The following is a 27,092-nucleotide window of genomic DNA, read 5'->3' on the forward strand; positions in this document are numbered from 1 at the left end:
TTAGTGTTTGCTTATAGTGAGGGAAAATACATTACTTGTCTGTAAATACAACTTCTGTCTTACCGACGGTATTTATTTACCAATATATAATCTTTTTTTACACACCACTATGTTTCTGTTTCAAAGCTCCCAATGTCAGTTGTTATCATTTAATATGTCTGTATATTTTATAGATAAAAGCAAACAGATAATAAATATGTAAGTTCATTAATATTAGTCAGCTTATGAAAATGTTTTAGGACTGCACAAGCAGTTTGGATTTTACAATTTACCCTTTAAGGAATTTACAATAAGGCACCTTGGTCAACCTTTATTCTGTCCACAGCTCTGGCAGCTGGTTGAAAGAAAAAGAGCTACAAGTAATCAAAATATCTGTATTGTATGGCCATTTAGAGTTCCCTATCAAGTCACAGAAAAATGTTAATTTTAGAAGATTTATTTTATGACCTGTAATTACTGTTATTAAGAAAGCTCTAGAGACTAACATGGAGCTTTGACTGAAATTTAGCTTGACACATTCCATAATTAATGCTGAATTAAAATCCTACATTATGTGCCAGACAAAATTACTTTCCTTGCATGCAGCTAGAAATGCATTCAAAACAAAAACTATGTAATGCTATACTGGTTAGCAAATAGCATCTCAGGAAGCTGAAAATCAAAAAAAAAACTTTTCAGAGTAATGAAATCCAAAGGATAAAAGGAATATTCTTTTCTATTAGCAAGAATTGCTAAGATTGATAAACCAAAATCCATGGTTTCTAAATAGAATGATGAGCAAAAGGTTTATAATTTCATAAGATAATTTTATTGTTCACAATTTATAGTGGAAGCTGCAAATAAGCCTTTTGAAAGAATGTGTTGTACACAAATAGAGCTTAGTGACAAAATGTATTGATTTATATATTTATAGGAAAAAGAAGATAATAAAACCTTGCATAATTTTCTCCAGGCTAAGGTCAGATAGGCAGCAACAATCATATTTGTTATGCAAAGTTCTCTGAATGCGATGAATGTCGTCCCATGCATAACAAATAATAGGAAAGTTCTATCTTGACAAGTTGAACTGCATCTAATTGAGTTATCAATTTCAAAGTCTACGAATGTATGAAGTTCAAATACATGACTCTTATTTCAAATTGAGTCTTTTTTCACTTTAATAATGTTAATAGGAATTTGTGATTGTAATAACCAAACTATTGTCATTAACTTTAATTATAGATTCAAAGCTTTTCCATATGATTGCAGCCTTTCCCCATCAGAGTCAAAGGCAACTGGCTGAATTACCTTCAGGTTTATATAAACCAGTCACACAATGTAATGATAAGTTTAAGTGTCATACAGCACAGAATAAGGTCCTTCATTTCACGAATCCGTGCTGACATTTTTTGCCTATCATGCAAAACTTTTGCCCACATTCAGTCTGAATGCTGATGCCTTAAGTGTCTGCCTGAATGTCTTTGAAATACAGTGATTGAATCTGTTTCCACACTTCCTCTGGCAGTGAGTTCCCAATTTCAATGAATCTCTGTATAAAACAACTTTCAAAACTCCAATTTAAAACACCTTCCTCTGTATTTAAACCTGCACCATCTTGTTTTTGATATTCCTTCCACAGGAAAAAGTTTGTGACTATCAACCCTATTTATGCCTCTTAGAAATTTATATTCTTTCTGGTCTCCCCACCCTCCTTCTCTCCACAGAACACTCAATAAGGAACTCAGGAAAGCTAAGAGAAAACTTGAGGTTGCTCTAGCAGACAAGGTGAAGGAGGGCTCCTACAGATTTCCTCCCCCTCCTCTTTATCTCTATTTCCCACTCTGGCCTTTTAACACTTCTCACCTGCCTGTCGCCTCCCCTGGGTCCACCCACCTCTCCAATCAGATTCTTTCTTCTGCAACCCTTTACCTTTCCCATCAACCTGACTTCACCTATCACCTTCCAGCTAGCCTTCTTCCAATCCCCCCCCCCCCAGCTTTTCATTCTGACATCTTCCCCCTTCTCAGTCCTGATGAAGAGTCTCAACCTGAAAGTTTGGCTGTTTATTCATTTCCATAGATGAACCTGACCTGCTGAGTTCCTCCAGCATTTTGTGTGTGTTGTTTTATATGCTATACCCTAGCCTATGAAGGCATGCTATCTACCTTCTTGCTGACACCCTCTCACTCTCTTTGTGAATGCTGTTCTTCTGGAAGGTTTACTTGATTTTTTTTTCATTCTTTAGCAGGGCAATGCTTCACCAGTGAGTTGTTGAGAGAAATATCTCTCTTTGCTTGGCTCCCTAGCTCCTTGAGAATATTAATTGAACCGAAGAACAAGGCTGCTTGGAACTAAATGCAGAATGCTTATCAAGGTTCCTGAGATTTCCTGCTCATAATTTCTTCCAGAGAATGTCTAATATTTTCAGTCATTTGTGTACTGTGCAATTCAGTCATAATGGGGGACCAGTTTCTGTTAGTGCACCCTCCCCAAAGTAACCAGAGCAGTGAAAAGATAAGAAGCAAGACAGAAGGCAAACTGCCTGAGATACAGTCAGTTCCCCAGCTATATACCCAAACAGTCTGGCATTCCCTCACCTCGTACTGTATTGAATCGACTTAGAATCCACCTGTCCCTGCCTTTCTGTATTCACCTGAGCTGGATGTGGTGAGTCAAACAAGTTGATTGGAAGTTACAAACAAGGCATAGAAAAGCTTCAATGACAACAAGGCCCCAGTCTTGGTAGCCCAGAGGCCACACTCTCCAAACTAAATGGTGCTTTTGACTGGAGGCAATACTGCAAGTGGAGTTTTACAAATACATCTGATATTCATTGATATTTTTAAAATAATTAGAAAATATACATGTAGTATCTATGTAGTATATATAGAAAATAAAAAGAACTCTTGTAATCTCAGAAGTTCCAAAATGATTGTGAGGTCTGTCTGCAACCAGATCATTAGGTCTTCTGTTGGTCGGGGTTGACCATGGATGTTGCGTCCTAGCTGTCTACATGAAACTTATAAGACCATATACATAAGATATAGGAGTAGAATTAGGCCATTCAGGCCATCGAGTCTGCTCCGCCATTCCATCATGGCTGATCCCAGTTCCCACTCAACCCTATATATCTGCCTTCTCACCATATCCTTTGATGCCTTGACTGATCAGCAAACGATCAATTTATGCCTTAAATATATGCACGGCCTTGGCCTCCACCACAGTCTGTGGCAGAGCATTCCACAGATTCACTACTCTCTGGCTGAAAAAATTTCCTCCTTACCTCTGTTCTAAAGGGTTGCCCCACAGTTTTGAGGCTGTGATCTACAGCGCTGGATACCCTCACCATAGGAAACATCCTCTCCACATCCTCCCTATCTTGTCCTTTCTACATTTTGTAGGTTTCAATGAGATTCCCCACATTCTTATAAATTCTAGTGAATACAGGTCCAAAGCTGCCAAATGCTCTTCATATGTTAATAAGGATATGTAGCAAGCTCCTCCTCTTTACGCATGATGAATTCAAAGGATATTCAGAGACCGATACAGTCTGACACCAGCAGTATCGCAGCAGTTGGCAGACAGTGTTGAACTCAACATAGGACAGCCTTAGGTACTCCAATTCAGGATTTTTCCCTAGGTGTTTACTCCTGAAGCCTTCCCAATGAGTGGGTATAGCTGCAAGGCAGCTGAGGTTTACCTTCTCGGAGATAAACTGTCAACTGTCATCTGCCCGAAGCAACTGATTTTAAGGCACCAGTATCCCACTTTGTTTCTTCTCCTGTCAGTAGAAACGCTTCCACTGGACTTAGTAGCTAAGCCAGATGTGAAGGCCTGGAGCTAGTCTTGGTTGTCAGAGGCTATTTGCGATGCATGTCATTGCAAGGACAGCTGGATCGCAGGAGTGCCCAGCATAAAGCCAGGCTTCCAGTATGTCTAAGCTCTATCTTTAGACTCCTGTCCATTATTTTTGGAGAGATTTTGCTCTGTAATCCTGGTTAATTGGGCCAGCGGTTCTTCAGGCCAACTGTTTCTTTGGGAAAACTGTTAAAGAACAAAAACTAATCGAGAATATAGCCAGAATTCACTTCGTTTATTGGGACACTATGCCGTTTAATTGGAGCAAGAGACCACTGTCAAACAGTTCTAACTAGCATCAGTGCATGCACTTTGTGAGGCCGTTAGATACCACAGTCAAACAAAAGAATGTGGCAGCATACTCTGGATGCATTCCTCCATTGATAACTATTAGAAACTAATACATAGTTTTCTTGTACTGTCGTACAGTTCTAATTTGTTCTGTATTTCAATTTTTTAATAACTTTTTAATTATTTCCATGAAACTTTAGCTAATTTGGTGGCTGTTTAATTAGGCCCGATGTGTCCCAATTTACTGGAATCCACTGTATTTAATTCCTGACCCAATTCTGTCAGCCACTGTCACCATATTAAGTTTATATGTTTCAATGTCCAAGTTTGCTTTCTGAAAGGGGCAGGTGAAAGCCAGGGCCAGATCCACGTGTGTGCAGTTATTTATATGTGCACATGATTCACTTACACTAGAGTATTTTGAGTAAACGCAAGTAATATGATTTCTTGTGCAATCAATTTCTACCTGATGCTGTGCCTTGTGCACAACTTCTGATGAACAGTTAACATATTCAACTGGCCATATTCAGCTCTTGTGGGTATATTGAGCAAAATACATGGCAAGGAGGAGGTAGATTCCAACTTGATCCAGCACACTATATCATTTGTTGTACTTTAATAACATCCATATAATCATTATAAGAATATATATTTCATTAAATTGATTTTTGTGGAACTGCTGAAAACATAAGCTCAAAATTTATTGTGTGAGTTTCTGTAAGTTATGTGTGAACTTGAGCAAAGCCAAGAACCAGATTTTATGTGAGTTTAAACAGAGCCTACAACCACACATCGAAAGGATACTAACATTATTGTAAATTGTCTGGGCACCCCTTCTAATCAAGACAGAAAAATATTAAGGTCCAATGACTGCCTCTGTTCTGACAACTTTATATGTCATTTGGAGTATTTGCATGTAGAATTTATCTAATACAGAACATGTTAATTTTTGCAAGTTATCAAGCATGTTTTCACTACTAAACTACAGGTTATTACATTAATTAAATTGAATTTGACAACTTGGTGGCTATTTAAACTAGTTATTGAATTGTTTATCCTTTTGTCACCTCACGTTACTGCAAGGATTTGAAAGAGAACTATGAATCTTAATTTTTGGAAGAGTTTAAAAAATTCAAAACAAAATTAACTGAACTTAATAAGTGGTTTAATCAAACATTGATAAAGAACTAGGAAAGCTTTAAAGATTTAATTACTAAAAATGAGCAACTGATTATGCAAAAGGAGATGGCAATGTTACAAGAAAAGCTGTAAGGCAACAAAGTGGAGATATAGTGCTGATGGTACTGTAGCACTTTGATGAATATATAATTCTACATATTCTAGAAAATGATAAAATTATTGCCATTCTTTTGTTAGTAACTCATTACTCCTCTTTCTTGTGATATCTTAAAGATTACTTTGAAATCGTTGAAGAAAGTCTGCACACAAGACCGAGTGTCCTCGTTGTATCAAAAGGACAGGCAGGTAGGCAGAGGAGGGTGACGTGGCTCTGCTGATAAAAACTGAAATAGTATCCTTAGAAAGAGGTGACATAGGATCAGAAGAAGTAAAATCCTAGTGGGTAGAGTTAAGGAACTGCAAAGGTAAAGATATCTTGATGGGAGTTATATTGCCAGTCTCCAAACAGTAGCCAGGATGAGGGCTACAAATTTCAATGGGAGATAGAAATCGCATGTCAAAAGGGCAATATTACCATAGTCAAGGGGGCTTTCAATATGCAGGTAGATTGGGAAAATCAGGTTGGTACTAGGTCACAAGAGAGGGAATTTATAGAATGCTTATGAGGTGGCTTTTTAGATGAGCTTGTGGTTGAGCCCACAAGGGTAATGAACAGTAATAATGAAATGGATTTGATTAGTGAGCTTAAGGTAAAGGAATATGGTAAAGGAGAAATAATCATAATATAATAGAATTCATGCTGCAATTTGAGGGAGAAGTTAAAATCAGATATGTCAGTATGACAGTGGAATAAAAGGAATTATGTAAACATGAGTGAGAAGCTGGCTGAAGTTACCTTAAGGGAAAATCTTGCCCAACAAATATGTTGAAATTCTCTGAGGAAATAACAAGCAGGATGGACAAAGGAGAATCAGTGGAGGTTGTGTACTTGGATTTTCAGAATGACTGACAAGGCGCTGCACATGAGACTGCTTAAAAAGATAAGAGCAAATGGTATTACAGGAAAGTTGGATGGAGGATTGTCTGATTGGCAGGAGGCAAAGAATGGGAATAAAAGGAGCCTTTCCTGGTTGGCGGCCATTGACTAATGGTTCAGGGCTCAGTTTGGGACCACTTCTTTTCATGGTATATCTCAATAATTTGGATAACAGAATTGATGGCTTTGTAGCCAAGTTTGTGCATGATATGAACAGAGGTGGAGGGGCAGGTCATGCTGAGGAAGCAGGGAAACTGTAGAAGGACTTACACAGATTAGGAAAATGGGCAAAAAGTAGCAGTTGGAATATATTGTCGGGAAATGTATGGTCAAGTTCTTTGGTAGAAGGAATATGAAGAGCAATTGATGGCTCTGGGCCTTTACTCACTGGAATTTAGAAGAATGCGGGGGGATCTCATTCAAACATATTGAATGTTGAAAGACCTAGATAAAGTGAACCTCATGACGATGTTCCCTTTGATGAGGGAGCCTAGGACCAGAGGATACTGCCTCAGAATAGGAGACATCCATTTATAATATTATAATTATTATAATAAAGGAATTTCCTTAGCCTGTGGATGGTGAATCTGTGGAATTTGTTGCGATAGGTGGCTGTGGAAGCCAGATCATTGGGAGTATTTAAGGTGGAGATTGATAGGTTCTTGATTAGTCAGGGCGTGAAAGGTTATGAGCAAGAGGCAGGAGAATGGGGTTGAGATAGAAAACAAATCACCAAGGATGAAATGGCGGAGCAAATTTGATGGGCCAAATGGCTTAATTCTGCTCCTATGTTTAATAGTCCTTTTGTCCTCAAATCTATCCCCTACTTTAATTCAATTCCCTAGCCCAATTTTGTGCTGACTTCCCCAATAACATCTATTCCTATGATCTGCAAAGTGCACCTTTTCAATCTAATGCTTGTCTATTGTACTTAATGCATTGCCGCTCATGTCTAATGTGGTTTTCTGAGTGCCCAGGAATTTCTAGCAAATCTCGCAAATGTAAAATATTTTTGTAGTCCTTCCATCATATTTTTGAGATGAGGTAGTTCTTAGACACTGATGATTTGCTTCAGCATTTTGTGTGTGTATCCCATTCTAGTTGGGACCTACAGAATTTGCATAGGAGGAGCAGGAAGTGCAGGAGTGGGCAAATGGGTAGTTTGGGAGGAATTGAGCTCCTTCTATCATTCAATCTGGGCTTCAGTTTACTCCTAATTAGAGTTGAAGCTTCTCAATGGTATCTCAAATCCTCCACCTTTTTAATTGCCACTTTAATATTTGACACTTTCAGCCCTCTAAAGCTGTCTACCAGTCCTTAACTGAATTTCTATTTTAATGAATTCAAAGTCTTCTGAACATACAGATTCCTATCAAGCATTACACATGACTTCAAAATTGCAAACTGGATAATCACTTACATACACACAATGCTAGAAAAACTGATGAAGGGTCTCACTTTGAAGCGTTGACAGTTTATTTCCCTCTATAGATGTTGTCTGACCTGTTAGGTTCCTTGAGCATTTCATATGTGAAGCTCAAGATTTCCAGCATCTGCAGAATCTTTTGTTCTGTGGATAGTCACATGGTTTCTTGCTGACTTGACAAAGAACTGCTAAATCTTCAAGACTAGATGTTACTTGTATAATTTATGAATGATAGGTATGATTAAACAGAACGTAAGTAGGAACATTTTTGAATTTGATGCAAGAGTAATCAGTCAGCTTCTCAATATATTCATAACTGATCATGTTATTACTAAATCTGACCATTCAGCCCTCCCAGTCCATGCCGTACTTATGTTCAACATGAGCCTTCCTTCCACCGTTATTCATCTGAATAGGATTATTTTTCTGTCCCATCTACCTGTCCAGCTTCACCATAAATATATCTTTTTGGTCTTCAACCATTCCCAGTGGTAGTAAGTTCCATATTCTTGCCTCTTTCAACTAAAGAATTATGATTTTTTTTCCTCTGAATTCCCTACTTGATTTCTTTGTGACTATCTTATAAGAACAACATCAATGAGAATATTCATTCTAAATCCATTATTTTAATTTTGTGGTGTAATTTTTAAAACCCTTACTCAATAAGCCACCAGTTTCTTAAGAAAACAGACTATCTACTTTAACAGCCCTTCCAGGTGAGGCAGAAAACATCATGCATCTTCTATCACTTGGTCTTTCATATTCAGTGCTCACCATGTAACCTCCAGTAGAGAGGTAAGACCAAGCATAGATTATGTGCCTGTTTTCACAGCAGCTACATTTTGTCCACAGTGACCTTATTGAGCTTCCAATGTCTTGTCCCTTCCTATTCCCACGCATTCTACCTTCACCCTTCTCCATTGCCATAGTGAGGTCAAACTAGAAGAACAGTGCCTCAGATTTTGCTTGGGTAGTTTAGATTCTAATGGTATGAACATTGAATGTTACAAATCCAAGTAATGCACTCCCTTGGTCTTTTCCCACTCCCACCAGTGCACAGAACCTGAGATTCTGCTTTTTAGTTAGAGTCTAGCTCTTGGTATTCTTCCTGCAGGGCACTCTCCCTGTTCCTCCTTATGTAATCTGTTCCATTGTGGAGCCCAACAACTGGGTGCATTCTTGCCTTTTTCAGGATCATTTCCATTAGCTAAGACATCCCTTGCTCAATCACAGAGGAGTCACTACACTCATCATGGATTCTCTTCCTTGGTTACAGAGGATTCTATCTATTCGCCCTGATAATAGAGTACCCATCATGACAACATTTCGAATCCACTCATCCCACCCCTCCTTCAATGTTCTCCCACATATACCCTTCTTTCCAGCACCCCTCTCCTGATCTCTAGCTCACAGTGCTTTTATCCCCTATCCAATCCATCTGCCATTACCAATACACTTCTCCCACTCCGTCCCTCCCTCTACAGTTCCCATCTAGCCACTATCCCTCAGTCATTTAGTTTCTCTTCAGCTTTCTTTCATATCATATTCCACAATCTTCAGCCATTTGCCTCCACCCATCTCCTCCCAGCCTTTGCTGCTATCTCCAACCTTACCTTCCAAATGCCCCCGAGTATTCATTACCCCTCCTTGCTGACATTCTGATCACTTGCCAGCTCTTGCCCCACCCCTTCTTGATATTGGCCATCTCTCCTCTTTTACTCAAGATGAAAAGTCTTGACTCAAAACACTTCCCTCCACAGATGCTGTCAGACCTGTTGAGCTCCTCTATCAGTTTGTTTCTTTACTCCATGTTCTAGCATCTATCGTCCCTTGTGTCTACAGACATTTTTCTGGCAGTAATTGTCTAAAAGCATCAGCTCTCTTTCTTCTGATACATGGTTTGATATATAATGTATATAGTGCCTTACTGTTCGATGAATAAAATCCAACATCATGACAATAATGTCATTCTTGCAGTTTGTAAATGGCACTTATTAATTCACTGAAGCAATTTGGAAAGTGAATTCTGACAGGGTAACTATTTATTGAATTAGAGACATTTGTGTCAAAAAGTATCCTACTACACCAGTACAGTGGTGCTGGTAAAAATGGCTTTGAAGATGATAGATTGTTATATAAATCCAACTAGTTCATTAATGTTCAAGAAGGAAGATAACTTGTCTAATATAATTAGACCTAAATGTAACTCCAGTCTCATGCCCATGTGGTTGACATTTTACTGTAGTGAGAGATACTTCTGTGCCCACAGCAAACCTAATTAAAGATGGGCTATCAGGTGGCAGAAATATCATTATCCTGAAATCAGGAGCATTATTTATTAATAACACTATTCATTTGGTAAGCTCCCACATCTGTTTCCTACTAGAATTTGTCAGAATGTCAAGGAAAGGATGATAATTTGTCAGAAATAGCTTTTCTCAAAAATTCTTCCCACTCTGTCCAATTATATTGCACTAATTTCACAATGAATATTCAAACTAGAAATTATGTGCCCCTACATTTATTATTATAGCTTTGGCTATAATAATAAATGTAGATTAGCTGTACAATAAAAAGCATTGTTGATCATACACCTGAGAACAGTTACAATTTTGCTTTTAGTGAATAATCCTTTGGTGTATAATCTGAGTCAGCCTTTGATTAATGAAAGTTTAAGGGGTCTAATGTAAATGTATAACAGTTCTGTCGGTTATGTTCCATTTCTAACTGTAAAGTGTTGCTGCAACAAAAAAAAACATCTTTACATCTGTGCCTGAACATGGTTCAACTCATATTTTTTTCTCTGATTCAAATCAAATTCAAACATATCTACATATGTCATCCACATTATTATCGTTACGTGTTCTCACAGTCTTGATGTCTTTCATACTGATTATTCATAAGAAAACTAAACATAATGTATTAAATAAAAAACTTAAATTGATTAAATAAATAAATGAGCATTGATGGTCAAAGAAACCAGATTTTAGAGATTATATTTGTTAATACAAAATAGAGAGATGTCAATAACTTGCATTTGTAAAGTAAATATCATGACACTTATGTAACAAAATATAACATGCACAAAACATGACCACTCCGACCAACATAAGACTAGCCACATAACATGACCAAAACCAAGAAATACTAAATAAAATACCGTAGATGGGGATCCCAGAATCAAATAAGAGATGCAGAGTACTTGAAGTTTGGCAAGAGACCATGAAGAGCTACAGGGGAATAGCTCATGATCGCATGCTTCTTGGTTCAGTGATCTGTTTTCTGATGTCCGGTCAGAGTTCCACAGAAGAGACTTAAATAATTGGAGCACATAATCAAAGACACGGCCACTCTGCTCTTTTTCCCTTTGAGCAGAGGATACGGGGGCTTGGGACCCCTGGCACCAAGCTCAGGTCAGCTTTTACTGGTGTCCAACATTTGAACAACATCTCACATGATAAAACCCGAACTCTTAATCTTGCAGTCTACCCTGTTGGGTTCTTGCACTTTGTACACTGCTCTTTCTGTGTTCTTGCACATCTACACTCAGTAGCCATTTTATTAGGTACCCCTTGTGCCTAATAAAGTCACCACTGAGTACATTCATGGTCTTCCTCTGTTGTGGCTGATGTTATGCATTCAGAGATTCCTTCTGCACACCACTGTCGTAGGAAGAGGTTATTTGAGTTATTGTCACCTTCCTAACAGTTTGAAGCAGTCTGACCATTCTAATCTGACTTCTCTCAATAACAGGGTGTTTCTTGTCCAGAGAACTGCCACTCACTGGATGCTTCTTTTCATTTGCACCATTCTCTGTAAACTCTAGAGACCTTTGTGCTTGAAAATCCCAGGAGCTCAGAAGTTCCTGGGGTGCTCAAACCACCCTGTCTTGGAGATAGGGAGAAATTTAAAAGCTAGATACCAAAGTTAGTAATTTTTACAATATTCACAAAATGCTGAAGGAACCCAGCATGTCAGGCAGCATTCATGGAAGTGATCAAACAATTGACGTTTCTTCAGGACCGGAAAGGAAAGCGGAAGGCGCCACTATTTTAGTAATTTTTGGACGGCTACAGTCCTTCACATCATTCAATACAGGAATAGGAGGAAAGGTCAAAGAATGGGTGACAAAAAATGTGTTGTTTGGAGTGATGGGTTGGATTCTTGTGGCAGTTCAGGGGAGATAAAATACTTAATAACCAGACATGTTGCATGTCATTAGGGCCAGGACCAATATTCTTCAAATGTCATTAGAAGTTAGACCAGCTTGTCCATGAGAAGGAAATAACACATGTTGAGTGGTGTCGCAGCAACAAGTTTGCACCCAACATCAGTAAGACCAAAGCGCCAAATGTGGACTTCAGGAAGGCTAAGGAGAGGGAACATAAACTAATCCTCATAGAGGGATCAGAAGTGGAGAATGAGGAATTTTAAGTTCTAGGTGTCAATATCTCTGAGCACCTAATGATGCAGCTATAAAGAAGACAAGACAGTGGCTACATTTTAGTGTGTCAACTAAAGCACTCAAAAACTTTTACAAATATACACTGGAGAGCATTCTGATTGGCTGCATCATTGTCTGGTACGGGGTGGGGGGGTACTGCACAAGATAGTAAGTTGCAGAACCTTGTAAAATTAGTCAGCTCCATCATTGGTACTAGCCTCTGTAGTATCCAAGATATCTTCAAGGAATGGTGCCTGAGGAAGGCGGCAGCCATCATTAAGGATCCCCACCACCCAGAACATGTCCTCTTCACACTGTTACCATTTCAATGAAGTACAGAAGCCTGAAGACACACACTCAGTGATTCAGGAACAGCTTCTTCCCCACTGCCATCAGATTTCTAAATAGCCATTGAACTTATGAACACTACCTCTCCACTTTTTATTTCTTGGTTTTTTCTTTTGCACTACTTATTTTAACTTAACTGCTTAATAGGCATTTATATACTTAATGTAATGGCCGTTTTTTTCTCTATATTTATTTATCATGCATTGCATTGTACTGCTGCTGTAAAGTTAACAAATTTCATGACAAATGCCAGTGATATTAAATCTGATTCTGATTCTGATACAAAATCAGAAGAGGCCAAACTGGATTTAGAAAGTAAGCGTGGAGTAAACAATCCTACTGGCCCCTGTCTTACCCTCCCTCTCCTCTTTCTACCTCACAAATCAACTTTTAAATTTTACCTCTCTCACCTTAAATCCCTTTTGCCACTGTTTAAAGAACGTCATAAATGAATTGTAATCAGTTTAATAAGCTTTATTAGAATGATTCATGGAATGGGAATCTTAGCTGTGAAAAGGTTGGACAGGCAAGGCTTATATCTGCTGCAGTTTAGAAAAGTGAGAGAGGACTTGATTGAAATATACAAGATCCTGGAGGTTCTTAGCAAGGTAACTGTGGAGAGAATATTTCTTCTAATGGGAAAAATATTGAACTATTTAAACTCTTTAAGTCAGAGAAAAGGCAATTTTTTCCCTGTAACTTCTGAGTCTTGGAACTCTTCCTCAAAGAGTAGTAGTGGGAGAGGCTTTGAAAATTTCTTAGGCAGCACTTGACAGGTTTTTTTGAATTGTGAGGCGTTAAAGGCTCAGTGGAATACAAAACTGAGGTAACAATAAGATCAGCCATGATTTTATTGAATGGCGGAACATGCTTGAGGAGCCGAGTGGCCTATTCCTGCTCCTAATTTATAACTTCATGTGCCATTACAGTGCAAAAAGGATATGATTGCACGAGAGACAGCCCAGAGCAGTATTAAGAGGATGTTGTCTGAGCTGGAGAATTATAGTTATGTGCAGAAACTGTCTAGACTGAGATTGGTATCTTTGAACAAAGGAGACAGGGGACACTTAATTGTGGAGTATGACATTTGAAGAGAATCTCAGTCAGCTTGAGAATTTGTGAGAGAATAAAACATTGTCATTTGCTGCATGTATGCCCTCGGAACCACAGTCCTGACTGAGAATTCTGTTGTTACCTCCTGCTGTTACCTGACTCTTTCCTGCTCCCTCTGAACATACAGGGTCATTCTACTCCTTTTCACCACTACTACCAAAACCTTCATGCATAATTATTATAAAAACATATTTGAAAAGATTCAATTTTAAAATAACACACCACTTTTTGCAACCACAGTTATCTCTCCTTTATGAGGTATGGATGTATTTAAGCTGCAGCATCTAAGTCATGCCTAACAGAATCTGTGCAACCAGTAAAGTCTGGAGGCTTGCTGTCTGCACACGGCAATATAAGTTAACACAGAGATGATAGTTGCTATTTTCATGATATTCTCTACAGTTCTATAGGATAGGGAATATCATGGAAAAAGTTAATAAGCTCTATTATAAATTTCCCTTCTATACCTTGGTGTGAGGTGTTGGTGTGGAGATGTTTTGGAGCTTTATGTTGTGTTGAATTTTTCCAAGAATCAGGTTGAGAATGAGATACTTGGATAAGCAAGGAAACAGAAATACAATCTGTATCAGGGGTTTTGAAGTTCACAGGAGAGCGAGATCGGGGTTGGAGAAGAAGCCTAATGGCGATCAGAAGATTGTAGACTGGGCTTTAGGGGAATATTATATGCTCAGGATAAAGATCAATGGGGTTTGGGGAGAAAGTGGCAGGGGACGGTTATTGCAATGCAGTAGTCTCAATGTGAAATTGAGGGGCATTCCAGCAAAGCACTCATGGGACAACGAAGATTATATAGTTGTCCAAGGAGTGCCCAATGATATTTACTCTGGAGTGAGGATGGTTCACCTTCCAATGTTTAAAAAAAAAGTGATAGCCTCCAGGGTTAGTAATATCACTTATGCCCAGAAGTGGAAATCAACTCAGGGATGATTCACCCAGAATTATCTAGTGGTATATCTGGAGTGATGTGTAGTAAACTAGAAATTGTTTTCTTTTCAGTTCACTCCCAATAATATACAGATGCACATTGTTGAAGAGTATAAACAAATTTTAGAGCATTTCTTTTTTACATAGTGTAGCTTGCTTTGTGAAGAGCTTTATTCACACTAAAATGGGATTTCAAAATAAAATATTGCAAGCAAATTTGAGGGAGATCTTGGAAATTTGGGAAGACCAGAACACTCCTAGGCAAAGAAAAATTTGATGTAGACACTTGAGTTTGAGATTTAAATGATTTCTCTCCCTCTTTTATCTGTCTTCACCCACAGCTGGAAGCCCAGAAACAAGCACTGGAAGCTGCACAGAGTGACAACAATCGGCTCCAAGAAGAAAGTGAATTAATGGTTTCGAGTGTTAAAGAATGGATCACAGAGCAAGGGTGAGGAAAACTTATCATTGCTTAACTTTGGAATCTTACAGTACAGAAGGATGTCATTCAGTCCATTTTGCCTCAATATTATTGTGACATTATAATATATTTAGCCCTCATGCCTGAATCTGCCATACAAAAAAATTCTTATTTTTCACTTTAAATCCGTTTCACCCCATTACCCTTAATATCTTTAGTTAGCTGTAATCTCAGATTTAAAATTGACATTGACCAAGCATGAATTGTTACAAAGCTCTCCAGTTCAACTACCTTCTCGTGGCATTCATGTGATATAGCTTTGCTCCACCTGCTTTGTCTATCAGATGTCCTATCTGCCTGAACCAGTGGTTGCGAAAGATCTCACAGTACTTTTTGAAAGGGAAAGAGAAGCTCTTCCAATGATCCTGATCAACAACTGTCCTTCAGTCAACACTAACAAGAATAAGTTTAATGGTTGCTCTCATAATCACAGTTTGCAGGACATACATGTGCACAAATTGGGTATCAATTATGTCTCTAAAGCAAGGGTTCCCAACCTGGGATCCATGGACCCCTTGGTTAATGGTAGGGGTCTGTGGCATAAAAAAGGTTGGGAACCCCTGCTCTAAAGCAACATAGAACACACTTTAAAAATAAAAGGAAAGATCACTGTACAAAAACAAATACAGTGGATTCCAGTTAATTGGGACACATCGGGACCAGTTACATTTTGGCCAAACTTTCATGGAAATAGTTAAAATGGATACAAAAGACAAACTACTGTTTAACTGAGTAACAAATTATGCATTCAAATGAAATACAAAACAAATTAGAAGGCTACCAATATTACTGGTGGTTGCCCATTGTATACCACAATTACAGGAAACCTGAGGAAGAGAGTTTTTAAAGGAGGACAAGCTGTTTTACTGGGGCAGTTCTACTCTCTCAACCTCGGTAGTATAGGTTTATGGTACAAGTAGTCATCACATCTCGGATTTTCCCTGGTTGCAGTGGATTACCATCACTTCTGGGCCTCATCATGCTCTTCAATCTCCATGGGGCATTGCAGAACCATCTTCCTGACCCTTGAATCTCTCAGTTTGCCAGAGTTGACTTTGCCTGCTAGGACTGCCATGTCCCAGTCTCACCAGGCTATGAAAATCGCTGGCTACCCTCACATTGTTTAGCCCACCTATTAAAGCAGTTGTACCAGGGTGTGGCCATTGTTGCATACAAAAAAATCTACTTGGAGCCACAGATGAGAGTTGAGTGTCCAGGGAGAACAAAGGTAACATTCATGATGATTACCAATACCTTCAAATTCTTCATTATTCTTAACTTGTTGAAGTAGTGAAATCATTTTAGTTTCATTCCCGGCCACTTCTGACATCTCGAAGCCTGAATGCTTGAAAACTGCAGAGAGCAAAACAGTTCTGAATTGGCTTACTGCTTATTTAATGCTAACTATCAGTGACAAAGATCACTGGTTTTACAACACAAACGCATGCAACTGACACTATTTAGAAACTGTTCACTCTAAGTATGGTGTGGCGTCTTAACAGCCACACAAGTGCATGCTGCTGACACAAGTGAGAACCTGTTCAGCAAGTTTCCTGTCCGGATTCAGGAGCATAATATCACAAATAAACAAAAGGAATCCGGGCAATTTTCTCGATTAGTTTTTGTTCTTTAAGAGTTGCCCCAGATAAGTAATTGCTCTGATTAACCAATGGCCCAATTAACTGGAATCCACTGTACTTAATTATCAGCAAGAGAAAACAAAAAAAATGAAGTAGCATGCAATTTACAGAGGAAACGTAAGAATTATTGTGTCTCCATAACTAAGAAAATGACATTTTATTTGATTAAGGTAACAGTCACCCATGCAAAGGCAGTACTTACATATGACAAAAAAAATAGCAGTTTCACCTTATATACATCCATATCATTGACGAGTAAACTTCTTTTCTTTCTAAATCTTTTTATTAATATTAGTAATATGGACAGAATACAGATGATATATTGATAAAGAAATTACCAACATAGACATTCCATTACATATGAAAAAAAAACATACATAATAGTTACAATATAAATGAGTTTACCAAGACATAAGCCATAAGATATATGTATGGACATAGTAAATCTAAATATTTCATAATGTATAATATAAAAAAAAACAGAAAAAAGAAAGAAAAAAAAACAAAAAAAAATTATATAATGCAGAACTAGCTAATCTAATCTAATAACTATAACTAATAAGTAATATAAAAGAAAAAAAAACAAAAAAGAAGGAAAAAAAAAACGGCCTTTTATAATATCTCACAAAAATAAGTATTCATCAATGCCGTCACTTCCGGTCCTCTCAAAATACATAAGCTGAAAACTGGGAAATCAAATGAACTTGGCACAGGGTCATATTACATCATATGAAAATGTTGAATAAATGGTCTCCATAACTTTTCAAATTTAATAGAAGTCTCAAAAGTACCACTTCTAATTTTTTCTAAATTTAAACATAACATAGTTTGAGAGAACCAATTAAATACAGTGAGAGGATCAATTTCTTTCCAATTCAACAATATAGATCTTCTAGCCATCAGAGTTAGAAATGCAATCATTCGACGGGCTGAAGAAGATAAATGCAGTGAATCTAACATTGGTAAACCAAAAATTGCGGTAATAGGATGAGGTTGTAAATCAATATTCAAAACCGCAGAAATAATATCAAAAATATCTTTCCAATATTTCTCCAAAAATGAACACGACCAAAACATGTGAGTTAAAGACGCAATTTCAGAATGACATCTATCACAAATAGGACTTATATGAGAGTAAAAATGAGCTAATTTATCCTTGGACATATGGGCCCTATGTACGACCTTAAATTGTATTAGTGAATGTTTGGCACATAACGATGATGTATTAACTAATTGAAGAATTCTATCCCAATTCTCACTAGAAATACTAAAACTAAGCTCTCTTTCCCAATCCTGTTTAGTCTTATAAAGAGGCTCTGAACGTATCTTCATAATTATATTATATTATATTATATTATATTAGACCCTTTTTGAAAAGGGTCTAATTCAAATAAACTCTCCAAAGTATCTGAAGGCACAAAATTTGGAAATGTAGAGAGTACAGAACTTAAAAAATGTCTAATCTGTAAATATCTAAAAAAATGAAATCTCGGCAAGTTATATTTGTTGGATAATTGTTCAAAAGACATGAAACAATTATCTAAAAATAAATCAGAAAATCTTAGTAATCCCTTAGTTTTCCAAGCTGAATAAGCTTGATCTATAATGGAAGGATGAAAAAAACAATTAGATACAATAGGACTATTTAAAACGAATTGAGTCAACCCAAAAAATCTCCGAAATTGAAACCATATACGCAATGTATGTTTAACTATCGGGTTGTCAATTCATTTCGGCAATTTAGAAAGAGCAAAAGGGAGAGAAGTCCCTAAAATAGAACCCAAAGCATAAGCTGATACCGATTTAGTTTCTAAACTCACCCAACAAGGGTCAAAAGATCCACCCCCATCTTTCAACCAACATAACAAATAACTAATATTAACTGCCCAATAGTAAAATCTGATATTAGGTAATGCTAACCAACCTTCCTTTTTTGTCTTCTGTAAATATGTTTTACCTAACCTGGGATTTTTATACTGCCATATATATGAAGAAATTTTAGAGTCAACATTAGTAAAAAAAGATTTCGGGATAAAAATTGGTATCGCTTGAAAAATATATAAAAACTTAGGTAAAATAACCATCTTAATAGCATTAATCCTACCAATTAGGGATAGAGACAAAGGTGACCACTTAGTAAACAAACCTTTAATCTGATCAATTAAGGGTAAAAAATTAAATCTAAACAAATCTTTATGGTTTTTTGTGATTTTGATCCCTAAATAAGTAAAAGAGTCATTAACTAATTTAAAGGGTAAATTTCCATAAATTGGGACCCGTTTATTCAATGGAAACAATTCACTTTTATTAAGATTTAACTTATACCCAGAAAACTCACTAAATTGAGCCAATAATGATAAAACTGCTGGAATGGATTTCTCCGGGTTAGAAATGAATAATAATAAATCATCTGCATACAAAGATAACTTATGAATATCTGTCCCACGATTAATACCCAAAATATCCTGTGATTGTCTGATGGCAATTGCCAAAGGTTCTAAGGCAATGTTAAATAGTAATGGACTAAGAGGACATCCCTGTCTAGTGCCCCGAAATAGGCGAAAAAAGGGAGATCTTTGATTATTGGTAACCACTGAGGCTACTGGAGTATGATAAATCAATTTAATCCATGATATAAATATCGGACTAAAATTAAACTTCTCCAACACATTAAATAAGTAAGGCCATTCAACTCTGTCAAATGCTTTCTCCGCATCTAATGAAATCACGCATTCTGAAGTATCATGTGAGGGAGTATAAACAATATTCAACAATCTCCTAATGTTAAAAAAAGAATAACGATTTTTAATAAAGCCAGTTTGATCATCTGAAATAATTTTGGGTAATACCTTCTCCAATCTAGATGCCAGTAACTTAGAAAAAATCTTGGAGTCTACATTCAATATAGGTCTATAAGAAGCACAATTAGTAGGGTCTTTATCTTTCTTCAATATTAGAGAAATGGAAGCTCTATAAAAAGATTGTGGCAAATTCCCTAATCTAATGGCCTCCTCAAAAACCTTACCTAACCAAGGGGAAAGAGTAGCGGAAACGAGTAAACTTCTGACAGCATTTCTAACAAATACACCAAGAGTTAATTTGGGATGCTGTGTGAGGAAGGTTATTGCTTATTAATGCATAAATATTCATTTATGCCAAGATTTCTTTTTTACAAATGCAACCAATGCAACATAAACTCTTGGACTTGGCTTCAAAAATGGATGTTATTGTTTTCTTCCTCTTAAACAAGTTGTATTTACATTTGCACTTCTCACATAAACACCAACTTTTCCATAAGACTATAAGATATAGGAGCAGAATTAGGCCATTTGGCCCATAGAATCCGCTCCACCATTTCACCGTGGCTGATCCATTTCTCCTCTCAGCCCGAATCTCTGGCCTTCTGACCATAACCTTTCATGCCCTGACCAGTCAAGAATCTAACAACCTGTGCCTTGAATATGCATGAAGACTTGGCCTCCACAGATGCACGTGCCATTGAATTCCACAGAAGCAACACTTCCTGGCTAAAAAAATTTCTCTTCATCTCCAGTTTAAAAGGACACCCCTCTATTTTGATGCAGTGTCCTCTGGTCTTAGACACTCCTACCACAGGAAACATCCCTTCCGCATCCATTCTATCAAGGCCTTTTACCATTCAATATGTTTCAATTAGTTCACCCTCATTCTTCCAAATTCCAGTGACGACAGGCCCAGAGCCATCAAACACTTTTAATATGACAAACTGTTTAATCCTGGAATCATTTTTGTGGACCTGCCTTGTAACCTCTCTAGGTTCAGCACGTCCTTTCTAAGATAAGAGGCCCAAAACTGCACACAATACTCCAAGTGAGTCCTAACTTTATTAAGTCTCCTTGCTTTTATATTCAGTCCTCTTGAAATTAATGCTAATATTGTGAAACCACCTGGTTTCCTTGGCTGCGTTAATCTAAGAAATACACATTCTGGTCCCACCAAACATGTGAGATTGAGATGGCTCTCCCACACAAAACCCTGATTTGTGTGGATGCTGTGTAATCTGCTACCCTTTTACAACTCAGTGCCAAGAAATAACAGACAGCACACTGCATACAATTGAATGAATTATATTTATGAATCTTTACTAAAGAGTTAGTAAAGAAAAGAAAGAAAAAACAAAATGGGGCCATTGTAATTAAACAGTAAAATGCGCACAAGTTGGAGTTCAACTCTACCAAAAGTAACGCATATTCACCAATCCTCAGCAAACCCTGGCACTTTGCTCCATCAAATCATGGTCCCCTATACAACCATAGAACATTACAGCACAGAAACAGGCCTTTTAGCCCTTCTTGGCTTTGCGGAACCATTTTCCTGCCTAGTCCCACTGACCTGCACCTGGGCCATATCCTTCCAAATCCCTCTCATCCATATACCTGTCCAAGTTTTTCTTAAATGTCAAAAATGAGCCCGCATTCACCACTTCATCTGGCAGCTCTTTCCACACTCTCACCACTCTCTGTGTGAAGAAACCCCCCATAATGTTCCCTTTAGATGATTTAGATGAGGGAATTAAATGCAGCATCTCCAAGTTTGCAGATGACACAAAGCTGGGCGGCAGTGTTAGCTGTGAAGAGGATGCTAAGAGGATGCAGGGTGACTTGGATAGGTTAGGTGAGTGGGCAAATTCATGGCAGATGCAATTTAATCTGGATAAATGTGAGGTTATCCACTTTGGTGGCAAGAACAGGAAAACAGATTATTATCTGAATGGTGGCCAATTAGGAAAAGGGAAGATGCCGAGAGCTGCGAAAACTAAATTGGGGAATAGACTGGACATAAGGACCTGCTTCGAGTATCACTGTATTCCCACCGTGTTTAACACCACCCCCTCCCCGTCAGCCGGTCCGCAAGAATATTGTCAATATTAAACCGGTCCGCGGTGCTAAAAAAGGGTGGGTACCCCTGGTGTTTATACATTATTTCTACTTCCAAGTTGCGGGGTTTTACTTTCGGTGTTTTCTGCACCAGTGCGCATGCGTGTAACTAAATTGATCTGGGGTTGATCTTGCCTTTTACTAAGGCCAAGGTAGGGCATCTTAGTCTTAAAAAGGTTGGTGACTACTATTCTAGCTTATCACTTTTCAAGTTCTCATCCAAGTACATTTGAATGTGATGAGATCTTGGACTTCACTCTTTCAAGTAATGAGTTCCAGTACCCTTCTACATTTTGCTGAAATCATTTTTCTCAGCCCTCCTCCATACCAAGGTCCTTTGTTATGGACATCTTATGCAAGGTACACAGGGCAGTTGTGCTCATAGCTTTATCCTTTCAAAAAAATCACAGCACTTACATAACCACTTACAACTTAGTTACTATCCTTGTAAATCTACAAGTGTTATTGCATCCTTTCTGCAGTGTGGTTACCAGAATTGTACACAAAACCTCTATTGTGACAGAACTAAGAATGTACATTTCCAGCATGACTTTCCTGCTCCTATCTAATCCTAGCTATCTGCTAATGAAGACAAGAATCCCATATGTCTTCTTAACTAATATATCTACTTATTCTGCCACCTGTGGGCATATGCTACAAGGTTCTTCTTGGTATTTTTTGATCTTGGTATTATGTAATATCGTGTTACCCTTTTGGTATTACCCTTTGTAATAGCCTAACTTCACAGCTTTATCATTAAATTCCATTTGCCATATTCATGTCCAACAAGCTACTTTCTGATATCGTAAATAATTAGAATTGAATTGAATTAAATTTCGGTTCATTGTCATTTAAAAACCACAACCTGCAATGCAGTTAAAAAATGAAACAATATTACTCCAGAATGATATCACAAAAGCACATGACAAAACAGACTACATCAGAAAATCCACATAATGTTTGGCAATCCTCAAATCCAGAGTCTGGAGAGGCTGCTGTGTATTAATAACGTGCTACCATCTTAGTGCGTTTCCCAGAAAGGAGCGCCAAATCCACCAGACAAAACAAGACTACCCAGACACATCAAGTCAGGAGACCAACTCTATGATCCAACAAACCAAAAACTAAAACTACAAGATCTACACAAAACCACATAGTTACAACTGTGAAAACAATACCATAATTGATAAAAAAAAACAGACCATGGACACAGTAAAAGTAGTCCAAAGATGTTAAAAGACTATAAGTTCGAAGGAAACCAGTACACAATTTCCACAAGTCCTCAGGGTCCCAATAGACTCATCATCCCATGCAGACAGCAGAAGGGAATACCCCCACTGTGGACTTCCACGGCTCCATCAAACCCAGCCTCGCAGACACAGCACAAGTTGAAAGCGCCCTGACTGCAGTGGACTCCGAGTCCATCGAACCTCCGAGCTTCCGACCATCCCCTGCAGCACAGCCTCTCTGAGCACCATCCTCAGCCGAGTGCACTATGACACCCCACCACCGGCCACCAGCAACGCAACCCCAAGGACTGGGGGCCTGTTCTTCCCAGCAGAGACCCGGACCTCACAACAGCAGCAGCAACGAAGAAGGCCTTCCTGGAGATTTCCAGATATTTCTCCATGCTCCCACATCCATTTTTCGTTAGATTAGGATTGTGTACAGCACTCAGCTTGACAAATAACAGATAGAACTGGCAGAGGCAGTTCAGCCCATCATGTATATGCTCAGTCCCACCAGAGCATCATTCCCCTGCTCTTTCCTCATAAGTTTGCAAACTGTTCTTTCACAGGCATCCATTCAGTGTGCATGTGTATACTTATGTGTATACTTACGTCATCATATCCTTTAATCAAAATTTTAAATCTGCAATCGTTGGCCATTAGGCCTTCTGAGAATTGTAAAAGTTCCATTATTTACTTTCTCTAAACCACTCCTTTATCAATTACCTTCTATCAATCTTTGCGCAATCTGCAAATTTTATCCTATCCGTCACCTTCCCTCTTGGTATCATTTACAAGCTTCCTATTTACTGTATGGTGGTCTTATTTAAGTCTGTGTCATTAATCTGTATCTTTAAAAGCAAAAAGTTGAGCCCTAGAGATTAAAGTGGGATAACTTGCCATGATTATAGTCACTGAGACGGGAAGTAAAAGGGAAAGAAAACTGCACATTGAGTTGCTTTTATCAGCACGATGTAAATGACAAATAGATTATTACTCTTATATTAAACAGGATAGAATTTTTTGACTTATTAATTTATGCAGTATACTTAACTCTTAGAAAAGATAAAGTAATCTTGCACTTTTTTTCTCTTTAGGCATGCAAATAATATTTTGAGTTCAAAAATCCAACAGCAAAACCAACTTGTCTCACGCTTAACTATGGATAAAGTGTAAGCAATCAAATATCTCTGCATTTAATATATGTTGTAACGTATGTCATAGTTTGTCCTCCTGCTGTGCTTTTAACAAATCCTGTGTTATTCTATCTATGTTCTCATTTGCTAACTGCTCCCATTCACTTATTGGTCAGATAAAGGCATGTCCTCATGATCAGCTCAGTTTTATCCTAAAAGAGACAATCTTCTTTCCCATCCTCCATACAGCTTAACAGTCTTTTTTTGGTTACTCTGTTCTGATGGGGGGTCTTGAACCTGAAATGCCAACTCTTTTTCTCTTTGACAGATACAGCCTGACCTGTATCAGTCCTGTATTTTCTATATTTTCTGTTTTTGTTTTACTGGTTGGAAGTTAATTAACCCAGTTTAAATACTGTGATTAAACATAAAATAATGAAAACCATGAAGGTTATCTTTTAAAATGGCAAATTAAGTGATTCAAATATTGTCTCATTTAATAAAGTGGCATATGATTAAAGTGCATACAGAAAAGGGTTTGAAAACAGTAAATGAACTAATGAGATTGTAGATTGTATTCAAGAACTAATAGGGCAGATCTTCCAATTAATGGCAAATCAGGCACGCATGCATTCCCTCTGGACTGTTTCTTCAGACATGTTCCCAGGCACAACCTCCCAAGGTGAATATAGCTGATTGGCAAAGACTGTTCCAGGTGAAGTCCTTCCAACCTAAGTGGCCAGCTTCTCTCCTCAGTATTTAGACATCTGGAAAGGCCTCACCCCAACTCACTGGCTTTTTAAGACGTTAGGTTACATATGTAAGACAGGTGGGTGTTGATCTACTACAGTCAACCTACACAGCTGCTTTGAGTGTCCTATGGACTCGGACCCCAAGATCCCTCCGATCCTCCACACTGCCAAGCGTCTTACCATTGATACTATATTCTGTCATCATATTTGACCTACCAAAATGAACCACTTCACACTTATCTGGGTTGAACTCCATCTGTCACTTCTCAGCCCAGTTTTGCATCCTATCAATGTCCCGCTGTAACCTCTGACGGCCCTAAACACTATCCACAACACCTCCAGCCTTTGTGTCATCAGCAAATTTACTAACCCATCCCTCCACTTCCTCATCTAGGTCATTTTTAAAAACCACAAAGAGTAGTGGCGCCAGAACAGATCCCTGCGGCACCCCACTGGTGAGCGACCTCCATGCAGAATATGACCCATCTACAACCACTCTTTGCCTTCTGTGGGCAAGCCAGTTCTGGATCCACAAAGCAATGTCCCCTTGGATCCCATGCCTCCTTACTTTCTGAATAAGCCTTGCATGGGGTACCTTATCAAATGCCTTGCTGAAATCCATATACACTACATCTACTGCTCTTTCTTCATCAATGTGTTTAGTCACATCCTCAAAATATTCAATCAGGCTCATAAGGCACAACCTGCCTTTGACAACGCCATGCTGACTATTCCTAATCATATTATATCTCTCCAAATGTTCATAAATCCTGCCTCTCAGGATCTTCTCCATCAACTCACCAACCACTGAAGTTAGCCTCACTGTTCTATAATTTCCTGGGCTATCTCTACTCCCTTTGTTGAATAAAAGAACAACATCCACAACCCTCCAATCCTCCGGAACCTCTCCGGTCCCCATTGATGATTCAAAGATCATCGCCAGAAGCTCAGCAATCTCCTCCCTCTCCTCCCATAGTAGCCTGGGGTACATCTCATCTGGTCCCGGCGACTTATCTAACTTGATGCTTTCCAAGAGCTCCAGCACATCCTCTTTCTTAATATCTACATGCTCAAGCTTTTCAGTTTTCGATGGCATTTGATAAGGTCCCACATAGGAGATTGGTGGGTAAAATCAGAGCTCATGGCATTGGGGGGAAGATATTGACATGGATAGAAAACTGGTTGGCAGATAGAAAGCAAAGGGTAACGGTGAATGGGTGTTTCTCAGAATGGCAGGTGGTAACTAGTGGGGTGCCACAGGGCTCGGTATTGGGACAGCTGTTTACAATTTACATCAACGATTTAGATGAAGGCATTGAGAATAACATCAGCAAGTTTGCTGATGATACTAAGCTGGGTGGCAATGTGACATGTGATGAAGATGTTAGGAGAATTCAGCGTGACGGGTAGGCTGAGTGAGTGGGCAGATACTTGGCAGATGATGCTTAATGTGAGTAAGTGTGAGGTTATCCACTTTGGGAGTAAGAACAGGAAGGCAGATTATTATCTGAACAGTGTAGAGTTAGGTAAGGGAGAAATACAAAGAGATCTAGGAGTCCTTGTTCATCAGTCACTGAAGGTGAATGAGCAAGTGCAGCAGGCAGTGAAGAAGGCTAATGGAATGTTGGCCTTTATTACAAAGGGAATTAAGTACAAGAGCAAGGAAATCCTTTTGCATTTGTACAGGGCCCTGGTGAGACCACACCTGGAGTATTGTGTACAGTTTTGGTCTCCAGGGTTAAGGAAGGACATCCTGGCTATAGAGGAAGTGCAGTGTAGATTCACGAGGTTAATTCCTGGGATGTCCGGACTGTCTTACGCAGAGAGGTTAGAGACACTGGGCTTGTACATGCTGGAATTAAGGAGATTGAGGGGGGATCTGATTGCAACATATAAGATTACTAGGGGATTGGACAAGATAGAGGCAGGAAATATGTTCCAGATGCTGGGAGAGTCCAGTACCAGAGGGCATGGTTTGAAAATAAGGGGTAGGTCATTTAGGACAGAGTTAAGGAAAAACTTCTTCTCCCAGAGAGTTGTGGGTGTCTGGAATGCACTGCCTGAAAAGGCAGTGGAGGCCAATTCTCTGGATGCTTTCAAGAAGGAGCTAGATAAGTACCTTATGGATAGGGGAATCAAGGGATATGGGGGCAAGGCAGGAACCGGGTATTGATAGTAGAAGATCAGCCATGATCTCAGAATGGTGGTGCAGGCTCGAAGGGCCGAATGGTCTACTTCTGCACCTATTGTCTATTGTCTATTGTCTAAGTCTGCACTACAATCACCAAGATCCTTTTCTATAGTGAATACTGAAGTAAAGTATTAATTAAGTACCCCTGCTATTTCCGCCGGTTCCAT

The 27,092-nt window shown here is 38.5% G+C and overlaps 1 protein-coding gene across 17 annotated transcripts in view; it reads left to right on the forward strand.

The window, feature by feature from the left end:
* LOC132401241 (interaptin-like) overlaps positions 1-27,092 on the forward strand; it is a 617,788-nt gene that overhangs the window by 436,876 nt on the left and 153,820 nt on the right. For 14 of the 17 annotated variants that reach the window (XM_059983244.1, XM_059983373.1, XM_059983364.1 and 11 more), the window contains 3 exons: positions 5,542-5,613; positions 14,922-15,031; positions 23,944-24,018. In XM_059983244.1, coding sequence (XP_059839227.1) covers positions 5,542-5,613; positions 14,922-15,031; positions 23,944-24,018 — 257 coding nt within the window. Of the gene's footprint in view, positions 1-2,227; positions 2,319-5,541; positions 5,614-14,921; positions 15,032-23,943; positions 24,019-27,092 lie in introns of those variants that run through there. The other 3 variants (XM_059983267.1, XM_059983326.1, XM_059983380.1) reach the window with 2 other exon arrangements.

The sequence above is a fragment of the Hypanus sabinus genome, chromosome 1, assembly GCF_030144855.1.
Source record: "Hypanus sabinus isolate sHypSab1 chromosome 1, sHypSab1.hap1, whole genome shotgun sequence".
In the NCBI taxonomy this organism is placed as follows: domain Eukaryota; kingdom Metazoa; phylum Chordata; class Chondrichthyes; order Myliobatiformes; family Dasyatidae; genus Hypanus; species Hypanus sabinus.